Genomic DNA, 15,560 nt, shown 5'->3' on the forward strand with positions numbered 1-15,560 from the left:
TTCGAGACACTCCATTCAGCTTATGAATTGAACTTAATATTCCGGCTGTATGTCAGCTCTGTTCTCTTGTGTTGGTGAAGAGACTGTAGCACGCTGCCAGGGAAAGCGGTCTTTAGAGGACCTGGACGAATAATTTGAGTGTTGTTTCGTTCATAGGGGCTGTATTGTATATTTTTCATCCCTTTAATACTAGACTTTTGGCAAAAGCAGTGCTGTTTGGAATTGATTGTTCAGAACAATGTTATTTATCCAGGTGCAACTTTTTAGGTTTTTTTTCTCCTGTTCCCCCCCCCCCCTCCCCAGTTTGTGATGATCTGTATATATAATACTCAGGCCACTTTATAGGTGTGTTTAATGAGCTGTGCAGTTACAGACTGTACTGAGTATAAAAACTGGAGTATTTTTACAGCATGCTCTACATTGTTGAAGGATTTGTGTTTTTTTTCTGCACATTGAATTTATAAACTAGGCTGAAAAGAGTGTTGGATGCTTGGCTACCTTTATAGTTATTTGTTTAAGTCGTTAAAGCATTCTGCAGTCTGCTGCAAAGCTGAACTGCTGGATGAAACTGGAATCATCACACAAAGTTTAGACACACGGCTGAGCAAGATGGTTCAGCTAACCCCAAAAACTAGGCCAGAACAGATCCGAAGGACAAATAGATAAGGACTGCAGTGATCTGTCCATTTAATATCAACCAGGGATTTTAGCCCAGAAACGGAGCTGCGGATGTTTTATAGCCAACAGCTGAATTTATGCATTTACCAGTAGTTTTGGCTCATTAAAATGTGTGCGTAAGCACGTGCGATTTAGTGAGAGAAATACGACTAGCTGTGTGAATATGGTTAGATTCTTCCTGAGGTAGTGTGTTTAAGTAGGTTAAAGATGGTAAGGAAAGTGTAACTCAGATAGCATTGATGCAGCGGAAAAGGACTGTCAGAAATGTTCTTCGTCAAGAACCACTAAGCATGAGTCAGCTCAAGATAAAAATGAAAGCTATTTCAAATTATAAACGAACAACTGAACATTTTCAAGGGTCTTTTAATGTGAAATTATTTTTGATGAGTGATTTTTCTTTTATAGGAATTTTATAAACAGTAAACTGGGCTACAGCTGGGACTACAGGATTAACGATAGGTTGTCCTGGGCATCCAGACTGATTTTATGCGTCCCCACCTGTGACCCATCTGTAACTCTGCACAGTTTGTCAGCCACTCTGCCCTGTTCATTACTGGGCAGGTTCTGACCACAGGGCAGCTGCCGACTGAGCATGACTTGGGTGGTGAACCACTCTGCACCAGCAGTAACGTTGACACGGTAGTGGGGTTGTGGTAGGGGTGTGACTGCATCAGTCACTGCGGTGTTTCAGGAGTTTTTTCCACGTCATTGCTTTGCTGAGAGTGGTCAGCCAGCCAAAAAGCTCAAACGGTCCTGTGATGAGAAACGGACTACTGGTGAAGAGTTGGAAGATGGCTAACACAAATTGTGCAGATGGCCTATAGTCTCTAAGGAGAGTTGTAAAGATGCACATCTTTTCAGGTTTGAGGGGAGTTTTGATTCTGAGGTCATACTTCATTTAATTTCTTTTGTGTATTGTCGTTACAGCCTAATTTTTAGCTGCACGCATAAGGTGTTTTTAGTGGCTAAATGCTTCTAATAAAGTGGCAGGCTACTGATAACCTGAAAGGGCAGGTGTCTCTAATGATGGAAATTAGACCCATGACCCCAGAGAGGAGAGTGAAAGGAGATCCCCTGGACGTAAACAACTCATCGAAGAAAGGGGTCAGAGGACGATGTCAAGAATCGTTCTGCTGAACAGGCGGTGCACTGTCAAGCAAATTACAGCCGAATACAACATTAGTGCTCTAACTATGTCTGAATGTACAACTTGTTGTTTGTTAGCACAGATGGACTGTAACAGAAGACCACAAGGGGTGGTATAGTTATGGACTGGTTCTGGGAACATGGCAAGTCATACTTCCCTGCAGAATTGCTGCAGTTCTAAAGGCCAAAGGTGGTCCAGCGTGGTACTAGATGGGTGCATCTAATAAAATGGCTGTTCAGTATGTATTTGTGTGCATGAAGGACCTCTGTCTTGTTTGTACAAATCTGAATATATATCTACCTATCTATCACATTTATATTTTTATTTATATATATATCTATATACACATTTTCTAGATAAATCCTGGTTTGAAGCAACACATTGAGACTGTAATGTTATCCATGATTGGTTGTCACAGTCTTCTGGAGTATTGCCCAGTTAGGCTGTTATTTTGTGCTTAAGCGCCTCAGTGTCATCAAAATGATATTAATTTCTGTGCTCTATCACAACAGAACCACATCCGCAGTATACTGTTGTCATTGGTAGTTTAACATACACTTCATTCCCCAGATGATCTACTTAAAATGGAAGAACATCATTTAAAATGAACAAAGTTTTAGTATCTCTGACATTTTACTGTCGGCAATTGAAAAGCCACAATCCAATCATTTGGAATGTTTTAAAACGAGCTTTAAAAGTATGTTAAATGTGTCTACCTTCCCTATTTTTGTTAATTCAGTGTTAAACAGGCAAATTTTAGTAGACCTTGCAGGTTCTGTTTTATCTGGGTGCGTGTATGGAGGTGAGATGTGACCAAATCATCATATCCATATTTAATTATACATATTTGATTATTTTTCTTTTACACACACAAGATGCACACAAAATATAAAATATTATATAAAGTATTAAAAGGTAATTAATTAATACTCTTTTTAATATGCTTTAAAAAAAAACTGAAAGAGTATCATTAAAAACGGGCTGAGTAAAAAACGAAATGTAAAGATGTAACACTTTCTTGTCCACAACAAAATAAACCATAGAGCCTAATATGAAATGATATACGTTCTTCTGTGATCACATGCTCTACGTCACATGCTCTATATCGTCATATCTCACATCCCTAGCTGTATCAAATCTGTGCTTGCGAGGTCAGAACAAAAGTGAATCTCTCCTCACTCTGAAAAGTTTGATAACACCTCTGATGGCTCTCTGATAATTTAGGAAGCCATTTCGTTTTCTTTTTGTGCCCTTGTCTAAGAACAGGGTGTGATTATACATGTTACATGACCTAAGGAATTCCTGTTCCTTGCTCATTCGTTTGCACATGATGCCATCAGGCCAGCGTAAGCACATCCATGTCTCGGTGGTGGCTGCCAGGAAAGGAGTGCCATGATAAGTCTGCATCCAATGCGCTCAGCACACAGGCAAAGAGAGAAGCCAAGTGACAGCAGGAGTGCCTTATCTGTTGTCTGTTTGGCCTGCCCAGGCTCCATCAGAGCCTGGCACATCATTTTATCTAGCGTGCAAAGGCAAACATGAAAAGGGGGAGAACGAAAATTGCAGGAGGGAGAAGAGACTGACTCCATGCTCTGAGCCCTGCGGTCAGCCCCACAAACATTGCAGTGGATTCCTTTAAGATCAGCTGTTTTTGCTTTGATGACTGACTTTGGGGACTTTGGTGTTGATTTTGTACGTTTTTTGCCCTGTTCGAATACCCACCAATGCTCTTCAATGTTATTAGTGATATGAGGAAGTGGCCCAAAACATCTCATCTGAGGGGAGTAGTTAGCCACATTTAATGGAGGGGGGAGAGTTTGTGAAGCTGAGCTGCTGCTCAAGCACAGACATCTGGAATACTGTTTTTCATTGGTTGCAAGTTTAAGCACTTGTAAGTCTCTTATTGGCTGTTGCTGTTGCTAGGATGATTCCACTTCAGGCCCTATAGGGTAGGTCATGTACTAAAACAGTAAAGCTCAGTTCATGAAGGTCATTATGTTTATAAAAGGTTAGTTTGATGTATTGGTTAATTTAAAGCAATAAGATGATCTGACAATGTTTAAATGATTTTTGTTGTCACTGTTATCAATTTGTCAATTTAAAATAAATAATAAAATTCTCTTTTTGGGAGTCATAGCCCTGAAAGAATTTTTGATTTTTGTTTTGTGGAATTTTTCAGTGTTTTATTTTCAGTGAAACAGTTTGTATTGTTTTTCTAGAAGTGTTATCTCTTGGTGTATAAATTAATTGAATGTAAAATGGTCACTAAATTTAAATGAATTTTAATCTGAAACCATTTTAAAAATCCCACAGTCCTTCACATTTAATGGTGAAAACCTTTAGCTAGCTATTAAAAGCTTTGGTGGATCAATTAAATTCTATTTTCTTAGTAAATCTTTAATTTCTCACTGTCACATGCAAGAAGATTAACAGGAAGAGACGTCTCTTTTATAGAAGCCTGTCTGGCTTTTCTAGGGGACATATGCCTACATTTTCCACTGACATCATATTTTTTCAGCTTTGATGTTTTAAGCATCTAGGGTCCTTTATGGCTCAGTGTAGCCATTGTAATACATTTCTTGTCATGTTATTACCCATCTGAATATTAAACAAGAGAGGGGCTGTTCCAGCACTTTGGCTGAGGTTAACACCACCTCCTCGCATTTTATTTATTTAAGAATTATTTGTATTTCTGTCCGTACATATGTGTGGTGCAGGTGGTTAGTATGCTTGAAGCTTCCCTTGCATTTTCCAGTACAGGATTTGTAGATCATTTGAGTTGTCCCATTCGCTGCTGACATAACCGGATGCTTTAGCCTCAGTTAAATGTAGTTCTATCACCTGCATGTTTACATGTTATCGCCAAGCTGCTGCTTGGGTCGCAACTTAATACACCATGTCCTGAAAAGGTAGCTGTTTGGAATGCATGTTCTTCCAGCTACTCAGTCTGATTTTTAAGTGAGGTCGTATATTTAGAAATGAATGCTCACTCATTAAAACTGAACCTAATTCTGCTGTTTTTTTGTTTGTTTTTTTTTAAAGCAATTTATTACCAAAATTATCACATTATGTAGGTAATCTTGCCTGACTACAGTCTTTTCATTGGTTGTGGTAATGTGGTACTGATTCTTAAGCTTTAGGGGCAATATGGGGGGGGGGGGGCACTGTTCTAACTTCCTTTTGGTGTATAACTGTATGGGGACTGTAGAGTTTTGTGGACGCTGATGGCCAGTTCTTAACAGTGTTAGTTAATAGAGCAGGATTTGGTAATTCCCACTAGCATGTGAATGTCCTTTTTGCCAGTAGCATCCATCTCCACATTGGCACTGAGGTTTTCCACATCACCACCTTTGTTTTATTGCCCTGCTCCAGTGGGCAGTATGCATACCAGTTGGGTAACAGTGAAACTTTAATCTGCTAAATTGCTTCCAAGAGGGAAAATGAGACAATAGTGGAAAGTGAAGGGGGGCGGTGGGTGTAAAAAGTCTAATTAAAGGAGAACTGTCTTTCCAAATTCTGTCGACATTCAAAATGTAATTTATGGGATGAGTATCATCACAGTTGATACCAGACCTTGTGCTGAGTCTTGACATACTTTCATTAGGCTCAATTTTGACATTTCTTGGCCTCATGTGCTCTTGTGTTCAAATCAGGTGTTCAAAGAACCCTTAATTCCGCCCCCCCCCCCCCCCCCCCCATACAGCTCTGTCTGTGATTTACAGCTCGATGTAGAACCACTCAACAGAAAGGATTTTGTGCCGAAGTGAACATCTAAAGAAAATTGTCAGTGTTCTCCTTCAAATCTTTAAATCACCCATTATAGGCAAGAAAAGAAGCATCTGTCCATCATCTCCATCATCTGTGGATGGTGTGTGAATGCTTTAGCTCTATTAATATGCCTCTGAGGAAGCTTTTGTCAACGTTCATGTTGGCAGCAGACACATCAGCCCCGCTTTCATTTTCACTGCTACAGTAGACAGCCCTCTGTCCTCTAAATCGTTTAGCTGTTCTCACTGTGACAACTTTGTTCCTAAGAAATATTTCTGATGCTCTTCTAGGCTCCACGCTTAAGTGAGGAAAGGGTCCACAGCCTTTATTTTCGGTGCAAGGATTGTTCAATTCAGCTGTGCCAGGTTTGGTTGCAGCCACTTCAGTCCATTTTGTGAAAGCTAAAGTGTCTGCCAAATTTAGTCCCCTCTTGATTTCCCACCATGGTTGTTTTATACACAGGGGAGCATTAGAATACCAGACAACTCATAATGGCATCTTCCTGACTGGAAGTGAAATGACTTCCTGACTCGACCACTGCCCTCCTTGGTGATGTCACAGTCCTTGACCCCTGGTTTCATTGTAGAAAAGAGTTAATCAAAAATACCCTCATGTGGGGATTGCAGCAGGCTTCTCCTCTGTAATGGACGTCCTGTTCTCCATGCTCTTCTCCATTTGCAGTATCACCTGGTATCACACGACTGCCGGCTTTTTTGCACGTAGGCGCTCGGATGCTTTGCGATGTTGAGCATCTTGTATTAGTCAGCCTGCTGAGTCTGGAGGGGTGTCCTGAGTGGAGGCTGCCTTCTCTCCTTCAGATGTACATGGTTTGGGCTTGGACTTCCAGTCATGATTGGGTGTATCTCTAACTTCTCATTTAAACGATGCTTAGGACTTAAAATGAATTCAACTGCTTACTTCAGCGGCCTTTGGTTGATGGTTAATGTGCTGCTTGACCTGCTGCTGCCTTTTGAGGAAATGTTGGCCATTTCTGGGTGATAAAATTAATTCAAACGTGGAGAGAAAAAATGCTGACATTTTCTGTACTCCATGCTAAACGTATATCGTACATTATTTTTATTTGTGGCAATAATCCTTTTTTTTTGGGGGGGGGGGGTTAACTAACTGAAACAGCTGACAAATAAATAGCTTGGGATAAAAATAGTCCTTCAGTCATCACATTGGATTAAATGCTGTGGGCTGTTAAATTGTTGAGCTTTTATGCTCTCATACAAAAAAATTTGTTTTTCTATTACTATTTCAATATTGATATTAATTAAAGGTACTGCAGAGCTGTACGATTTCAAATGCTTCCGAGCCAACTTCAACATGAATACAAGCTCTCTGTCACATTTCTGCTCTGCTAAGTTAAGAACTATAAAGATTATAACAAGCTGCTCTTTATTTATGTATGGCGGTTTCCATATTTAATGCTCCTTCAGATCAGCTGCTCCTTGTGTAATTTGAAAAATACCATGTTTAATTTTGTGTGCACGGGCCAAATTACAAATTTGGCGGATAATGCTGGCTGATGTGGAGTTTTTTTTCGTGCAACATATTTTTAGTTTCAAGGAGCTGCACAGAGACAAATGAGAACCTTGCACCACTCCATTATATTCTTCCAGCATCTATTGCAAATTGATGGAGGGTGCAGAAATTGAAACAGCTGCTGTGCTGATGTCTAAAGAAACATGTTGACTCAGTAAATGTTTTGTTGGTGCACTGGTGAATGTCAGACATGTGTAAGCTGTGTTTACCTGGCGCTTACATCTAGCCCTTATGTTGGTACTTGTTAAAAATGTATCTTTTTATGCATGTTTTTCCTCTGAAATTCCATGGATAGAGATCATATTTTTACCAGTGGCAGACTGCCTGAAACATCTGGCATATCATCCTCAGGCGCATACACACGTTGCATTCAGAGGTTTGCCACAGACAGGATAATGTTTTGATTGGCTTGGCTCTGAGAACTTGGGTCTGCTTGTGGAATCCCGACTCATTGTCCATCATCCACCACAAGGGTGTTCACTATATGTACACATGTAGTGCTTGTGAGCAACATTTGTTCACTGCTCCGGTTCCTGTTGTGTCTTGAAACCCAAACCTCCCAAACAGATGCAATGTAATGTGACTACATTACTCATTATTTGTAGGCTTGTTGTTTCATTGACATTCTGGTGCAGAACCATGTGTTTCCGAGTTGGTGCCCTTTATAGTCTGCTTGGTCTTGTTTGAGCACACCCTTTTTCTGAACTTAGACTTTCTGAGGCTTGGACTTTGTTTGGCTCAAGTGTTTAAATGTCACTCCCGGGACCTTATGAAATTCACTGCTTAGCTCTCTCTTGCAGCCCAGATACAAGCCATTGAGCAAGCTTAGTTACCTTTGACCAAGCCATGCTTGACATGACCTTTTCCTGAACTGCAAAGCAGGTGGTCACGAGGAATGGAGTCAGTTTGCCTTTGTCCTGCTGTATCAAATACTCACCCCTGAAAACCACCAGCAGTTGTACTCTTTGTTCTTGCCCATCTATGAAGCAGCTAAGCGTTAAATAGGCCTGGGTTCCAGAACGCCTCGTCTTTTCCCCAGTAATGAGCCTGGATGCAGTAACTTATCAGGAGTCTTTGAGAGTGACTGACCTCCTGCTGCTCTGTGGCGTGCTGAGTAGGAATCCTGGCCGTGATGATTTGGTCACATCAGAATCGATGAGCTCTTCCCCCCCCTTTCCATGCAGTCCTCCTATAAGCCCACTCGTTCATGCTCCACTGTGAGACCAACCAAGCCGAACTGAGACATGGCTTCTACCTGAAGCACATTTCGCCCCCTCTGTCTGTCTCGGTCGCTCACTCTCTCTCTCACCTAAACCCTTCTCCATAGATGGTACCTCCTCTACAGTGAGGGCGGGCTCATTCGGCGGGTGCTGTAAGCCGCAGATTCAGTGCTCCCGCATGCTTCATGACTCCATCGTTCATCTAGCCTCACCTCACTGGAGCAAAAGAATCCACTTTTTCTGCAGTTTGCTGAATGACATGTATAGAACATTGGCTATTTAAAAGTAAGAAACCTTGACATGGATAGGGTTTCCCCAACAGGTCTGTTAGGTCATATCTGGATGCAATTTGATTTACGCTTACTTGGGTAATGTTAAAATACATTGGTCTTAACTTGCATGCCTGACCACTATTTAATTAATACGACCAAAACAGCTCAAAGATTATATATGAGCGACTATGATCAAGTTTCTTTTGAATCAGACAGTTCCCTGAGATGATGACTTAAATTGGTTTTATTAAACCATTTTTAAAATGCGTTGCATGGGCCGCCTAATAAAGAAAAAAAGGAATTGACTGATGTTGTAGCTGCTTGTTTTCTGCCCAAACTAACCAATCGAATATGTTCTTCCTCCTTTGATGCGTCAGATGCATGATTTATTATGCACAGCCAAAATGTAATGCTGTATCCATTTTCAAAGACATAAGTATGCTGTCAAAGATGTGATATGCCTAAACCTGTTTATTTAGCATTACCTGACATTACCCACGTTAGCAAGCTGTTTGCTAATTGGTCATTTTAAAAACAGTAATCAGCACCCCAGTATAGAAGTTAGAAGTTAAATCTGTCCTATTGAACGTTGTGACCTTAGATACCTTCAATATGGTTGTTTATTATTAAGCAGTTCCTCACAAGCAACTAATAAATGAGATTTGATGTGGTGATTTGGTGTTTTCCTACTGGGAAAGCAGGGAAAACTGCCCATGTGCTAATGCATAACACGTTAACGTACAAGTCATCAGCTGTTATTATTGTCTGATGTCAATGTAAAATGTAGAGGGATCTGCATGACTAAAGGCAGAGTGCACACAGGTGTAGAGTAAAAAGGTCTAGCGTGGTTGACAGAAGCAAGCTGCAGTGCTTAGTTAACCTTCTAACTTCCCTAAGCTTTTCATCTTTAGTCGGTAAAACACTGTGGAGTGGCTATCTGTAGCACTGGTTTATTAGAAAAAGGTTACCAAAATTAAAGCCAGAAAATGTTCTTTTTTTTATTTCTGGTCAGCAATGCCTTATTGTCCATACGTTTGATATAGTTGGCCATTATGTGTGATGATCTAATGAATATTATTTAAACCTCTCCACAGCACTGGCGTAGGTAGAGATTCTCTGCTACTTCTGAACTGATAGGTGTCGGTACAGAATGCAAAGAGCACTGATCTTGGTGTTTTTATAAGGCGACGAAGAACCTTTGGAGAAAATTGCTTATTGCTCCTTTAAATTATTTAGTTGTTTTATATGCTTGTTACTGTCAATAGCAGAGTTAATACCCATACTCTAATGAGCACCCTCCTTTTGAGCTATGTCCTCAGCGAACTGAAATAAAGTTTAGCGGTCAGGCACTGACAGCATGCCACCTCTATGACTAATTTGTCGTCTTTAAGCAAATGAACTTCTGACTTCCTAGATAAAAATGTCACTTTATTTCTTCTCTTCACATTTGTGAGTCAACTCCCAACTGTAATCATTGTTTAGGTCTTACTTTCATTTTGATTTGTATTTGCTCTGTGTGGTATATTGTTTTTCCATGCCTGTGCAATGTCTGTGTATGTGTGGATGGGATCCCTGTCTGTAGTCTTCTGAATTTCTGAGAGTTTTTTGATTCATCTTTACTTCAGTGCCACATGTACGGTGTTGCTATCTTAAGTGAACTCTATAAGCGTATACTTCTGTAGCTAATTCGTTCTTGTACTGCACTCTGTGGGAGTGCAGCTGTCTCTGCGGGGTGTCAGTGACCTAGGCTCGCACGGTGCTGGCAGGCACCGTGCGAGCCGAGCCTGCCTGTGATTGAGCGCCATGTGAACCTGTGCCAGAGGGCCTCGTTTCCAAGGGCCGCCCCCATCCTCGGAGAACTGTCACTGACTTATTAAAGAGTGGTGATTTGAAGTGTAACTTGGAATCCTCACCCTGCTGTAGGGAGAGGCACGTGGAGATGTCAGATCAACAGGGTGTGGGTGTAGATAAAAGGCAAAAAAATTTATACAAACCACAAGGAACTTTCTTATAAATACCACTTTACTGGAAACACTTTGCAGGTGAACAGGTGTTTTTTGGAAGACTTCCTCTGGCCTGTCAGAAGTTCTTTTGGTCGGTTTCCATCCCCAAGACTGCTGCAGCCCACTCTGAACCCAGCAGCAACACTGACACGTTAAAAACAGCAGCACTGATGTGCCTGAGTCAGATATCTGCTCGACACCCACCAGTGATGGACAGCATGGAGGGTAGTTGACCAATGTTTGAATGCCAACAACTGGCCTACTGTCTGTAACTACACACATATAAAATGCACCTTTTGAGATAAGTGGAGCCAGTGAATGTAAGGTGGGTGTTTCCATGAAATAAAAGTAGCTGGAAGCATTTTATGTTTGTGCATGTACTATAGCTGGAGAGGTGAAAGTGTGAGAGTATGTGTTTATCGAGCTAAAATAAGACCCACAAACCTCTTAAGATCCAATGAATACTAGCATATCCAGACTTCCTAGACTTTGATGGACTAACCCTCCTAAAGGCATTTTCAACTGGATGTGCAAATTAATTTAAATAGCATTTTACTGTTTTCTTAGCTTGTAGGGATTGGTTCTTGAACATGAACATAATAGTACAGAAAATACTGTTTACAAAAAACCAAACAAAACAAAAACATTTTCACGAACATGAAATCAAATACATTCCTCCTAGTGTAGTAATCCTCACAGCATAATTGTAAAGGTGGAAATCCAGAATGAAGCCCATATCAGGTTGTGATGATATTTAAAGTGTATGCCTTGGTGTCTTCTGCTGCAGAGCCAGGTTGCGGTCACTTTTCTGTGTTTTTTGGGGCTCTCTTTTTCTGCAAAATCCACTTTTGTGCTTCTAAAACTGTTCAACCACAAGCAGAAAGAGGAGACCTGTTTTCAGTGGTGATGCTGTTGCTGTATCAGAGGATCTGGCTCGTGCAACTCACTGTGCAAGAGCAAGCAGAACATTGAGTAACTTGGCCGATTAGCGATACATCGAATAACTTCACTGTTCACTGACATACCGAATGACTTGGCTGAATAATGGCACATCAAATTGCTTGGCCAGTTCGTGATGCATCAGATCACTTAGCTGACTAGCGACACAATGAAAAACTTGGCTGACTAGTGACACCTTGAATAACAGAGGGAAATAACTGATTAGTGATGCATCGATTAACTTTGCGAACAGCAACACAATGCACCATGAAGTTTCACATTACATTAATGCACCTAATGTGCCAAAAAATGCAATGCTGGAAACACGCCTTTGGGTTACTGAAAAACTTTCTCTTTAAAATGCTCATGTGGTGACCACTGTGAACAAACCAGCTAGACCAGTTACTCACACTCTGTCCTGTGGGCTCCAGGCTCAACAGGGTCTTACCCACTGTCCAACCAAGGGTCTTGGGCATAGAATTTGTTGAGAAAAAGCCGCCCTGGCTGCCATCTTCCCCTTCTCATGGCTCTGTCTCAAATGACCCTCCTCTTCCTCCTCCTCCCCTTCCCTGTTCCTTCCGCAGTGCCCTTAAAGACAGCCGCTTTCCCCCGATGACGAGGGACGAGCTGCCGCGCCTCTTCTGCTCAGTGTCTCTGCTCACCAACTTCGAGGACGTTGGTGATTACCTAGACTGGGAGGTAAGAACCAACTCCAGCATGTGCCCTTCACGCTGTTAACCTTCCTCTCACCTCAGCCACCAGAGTTTCCAGGTGTGTCTCAATCAGCTTGTTTACAGCATGCCTATATGAACTTGCTTTCCCCAGCAGTCTTTTGCTAACCCATAATGAGTGTGTGTCGTCCCCCCCCCCCCGTAGATTCACATTTGAGGTTCATCTTTCTTTTGCGCGTTTGCATCCCAAGTAGCTGGTTGTGAGATGCATGGGAATTTTAAACGGCACCCGTCTGATCCATCGTAACAAAATTGCAAACTCTCTTACTCAGAAGCGCTCCTTTCTTCACTTTCTCCCCAGTTGTAAGCGGTAGACCTTGCAACATGCATTTAGCCTGAAGGCGTTATAGAAGCGCCATCGCGGGAGCAGCAGCACGAGCCGCCCTGTCTGCTGAACTGCCACCCACCTCCGCGGCGTTTAGGAGAGGCAGATGTTGAGGCTGCCCTCGGGCTGTCCTGCTGAGGAAGTACCTCCGCTCCCCTCCATCCCGCAGACATGCCCGCCACCCCTGCAGCTCAGCAGTCAGCGAGGAAGCTGTGCCGCCATCTGCGTTCCCGCACCATACCTGTAGTTTAGGTGGACGGCCGGTCTGAGGACGCAGTGCCACTGCTGAAGATGGGGAGTGATGCTGATGGCCAGTGTGCAGTCATCTTTTGCACGAACAGCATTAGCTGTTCATCGCTGATTAGCAGTATCTAGCTGAAAGCATAGCGGAAATGCCTAGATCATGCCCAAACTGCAGTCTGTGTGTCGTATAAGATCCAGCAGGCATTTTTAACCTACAAGAAAGCAAGATCGTACCTAATTGGAGATTCCTTGTTCTCAGGTCAAAGTAGTTTGTCTTTGTGCTCCTAAGCTGCCCAAGCAGAGGGACGTTGTTTTGATGTTTGCTGCAGCTTCCATCTGCGCTCACGCTCTCTTGCGCTCTCTCGCTTTCTCCTACATTCTGTGTGTGGAATTGGCTGCATTTGTGGAAAAGTGGAAAAGAACACGGTGGCCGTGCCACTTTAGCCGCTCGCACTGCGCCCTCAGCAGCCCCTAATGAAACATGCTGCCCCCACAGGCCAAGCCTGGCATCACACACACAGCGCCATTCATTCAGAGGTGGAAAAACGCACTCCAGAATACCATGCGCATGCAAGCGTCATCACTGGCTGTCCTCTGTGACCCACAGAAAACACACCGGCGGTGACGAGTGATGACGCATATTCCCGCACATAGTCTAGTCAAGAGGCACAAACGGAACAATCCCTGACCCCAGTTGCCCTCATTGTTACCCCCGGACCCACTACTGCGCTCACATCCTGTCTCTGCAGTCATGCCTCTGTGTTCATTCACTCTCTCATGTTTCCTCTTGCCAGCCAGTCAGAGCGCCGCACCACCTCAGAAAGGGCAGCTCGTCGCTTTGTATTTTGCCCATCTGCGATCAGCTAGTTTAATTTTTGCAGTTTTTTGTTCCCTTGCCAGTCGATGATGGCACCTGTCAGACTGTAAGGAACAGAAAAGATGGGTGTGCATTTTGTGGCGGTGTCCAACAGCACTACGGCTTTTGGACAGTTTGAGTGTTGTCCAGTTCTTCCCTGACCTTTGGCGCACTCGCGGGGAAGGTGCTGTGGATGTGGGGACGGTGACCAGTGCTCATTTTGTAGCGGTGGGATAAGACCACCAGGCCCATATTTTAATGATCATTCAGAGAGCTCCCTGGTTATTCTGATTTTGCTAATAAAAACACAACACCCGCATTTGTGTATGCATGCGCTCTTACACAATTTCACGAGTCACCTACTGGTCTGTGCGAATGACGCCATAGGCTGCATTACTAACCCCGCACAATGTCTTTGACAGGTGCTCACCAGATATTTGTTTTGCGTCAGATGCTTGTTTTCCTTCAGGTCTGAAAACAGAAATATCAATTGAATGCATCATTTTAGAGCACACTGTGTCAGAGTTTGTGCCAGACGACTTCGGCGTGTCAACTAGAGCTGGTGTTGTTTTTTTTTTTTTTTTCATCTGGTACTTTCAGCAGTGATGGAAAGGTTTTTTTTTTTTTTTTTTTTTTTCCCCCCCCCCCCCCCCACCTACTTGTCTAGTATGGTTGCAGTACCTTCCCGATGTAAACTCTTTCCTGTCACCAGCGCCGTTATGACAGGTCCATATCATGCAAGAAGACAAAGGCATTTATGTACCTCCACAGAGGTGAACATCTTAATCAGTATGCTTGGAATCTGTGGAAGATGCTTCGGAATGTGATGTTTGATATAATTGTCCACATTCCTAACATTGTTAGTGTCGGGATGGAGCGGTGGTTGTTATTTTGTTCAATACCTTCTCTCAACAACCCCCCCCCCCCCGCCCCGCCCCCCACAGGTGGGTGTTCACGGCATTAGGATAGAATTTTTCAATGAAAAAGGATCAAAGCGCACCGCCACCTACCTGCCAGAGGTTGCAAAGGAGCAAGGTAAGAAGGCACCAGTTGGTACCAGCCACATGCATAGAGTGAGAGAGGCCCATCCATGGGCTGTCTCCAGCTTTGCTCGCTGAATGTTTATATACTACACTAGGCTTTATATACTACACTATACTTCACTAGTATTTTTATCTAAAAAGCCAGTGTGAATGGAATGGAAAAGAGCAAGTGTGTGTGTGTGTGTGTGTGTGTGTGTGTGTGTGTGTGTGTGTGTGTGTGTGTGTGTGCGCGCGTGCGTGCGTGCGCGTATTTTCATGTTGGTTATCGGCCAGGAACCACATGGCAACATAGTATGTGCTTTTGTTCCACTGAAACTATTCCCTTTTCAACTGAAATTCCTCCCTTTTAACCGAAACTCCATCTTCTGTGTTCAGTACTTGGTGTATTAAATCACATGTTACCTAGGTTACCTGGGCATTAGTGGGTCCTGGATATTCCAAAATGCATTCGGTTAGGGGAAAAACAAATTGCATTGCTTTTCTTTTCTCTCTCTCTCTTTTGGATATACAGGATGGGACCACATTCAGACCATAGATTCCTTACTTCGAAAAGGAGGTTACAAAGCCCCCATCACAAATGACTTCAGGAAGACCATCAAGTTGACCAGGTAAATTAAATATGCCCTCACTGATAACACTGAAAAGAAATAGTTTATAACAAATTGTCATAAATATTAGGCATCTGTAGAGATATAATTTCAGTGGGAGAGGGCAACAGTTGGCCAAGTTGCAAGGTGTTGGAGGTTAGAGTTGTTGAAAGTGGTGTGCAGTGGAAGGCTTTTAAAGT

The 15,560-nt window shown here is 42.7% G+C and overlaps 1 protein-coding gene across 2 annotated transcripts in view; it reads left to right on the plus strand.

Annotated features, from left to right (window-relative positions):
* ammecr1 (AMMECR nuclear protein 1) overlaps nt 1-15,560 on the plus strand; it is a 35,182-nt gene that overhangs the window by 16,213 nt on the left and 3,409 nt on the right. For both annotated transcript variants that reach the window (XM_035527396.1, XM_035527397.1), the window contains exons 4-6: nt 12,160-12,274; nt 14,675-14,765; nt 15,285-15,381. In XM_035527396.1, coding sequence (XP_035383289.1) covers nt 12,160-12,274; nt 14,675-14,765; nt 15,285-15,381 — 303 coding nt within the window. The remainder of the gene's footprint in view (nt 1-12,159; nt 12,275-14,674; nt 14,766-15,284; nt 15,382-15,560) is intronic.

This window comes from Electrophorus electricus, chromosome 6 (genome assembly GCF_013358815.1).
Source record: "Electrophorus electricus isolate fEleEle1 chromosome 6, fEleEle1.pri, whole genome shotgun sequence".
Lineage (NCBI taxonomy): Eukaryota > Metazoa > Chordata > Actinopteri > Gymnotiformes > Gymnotidae > Electrophorus > Electrophorus electricus.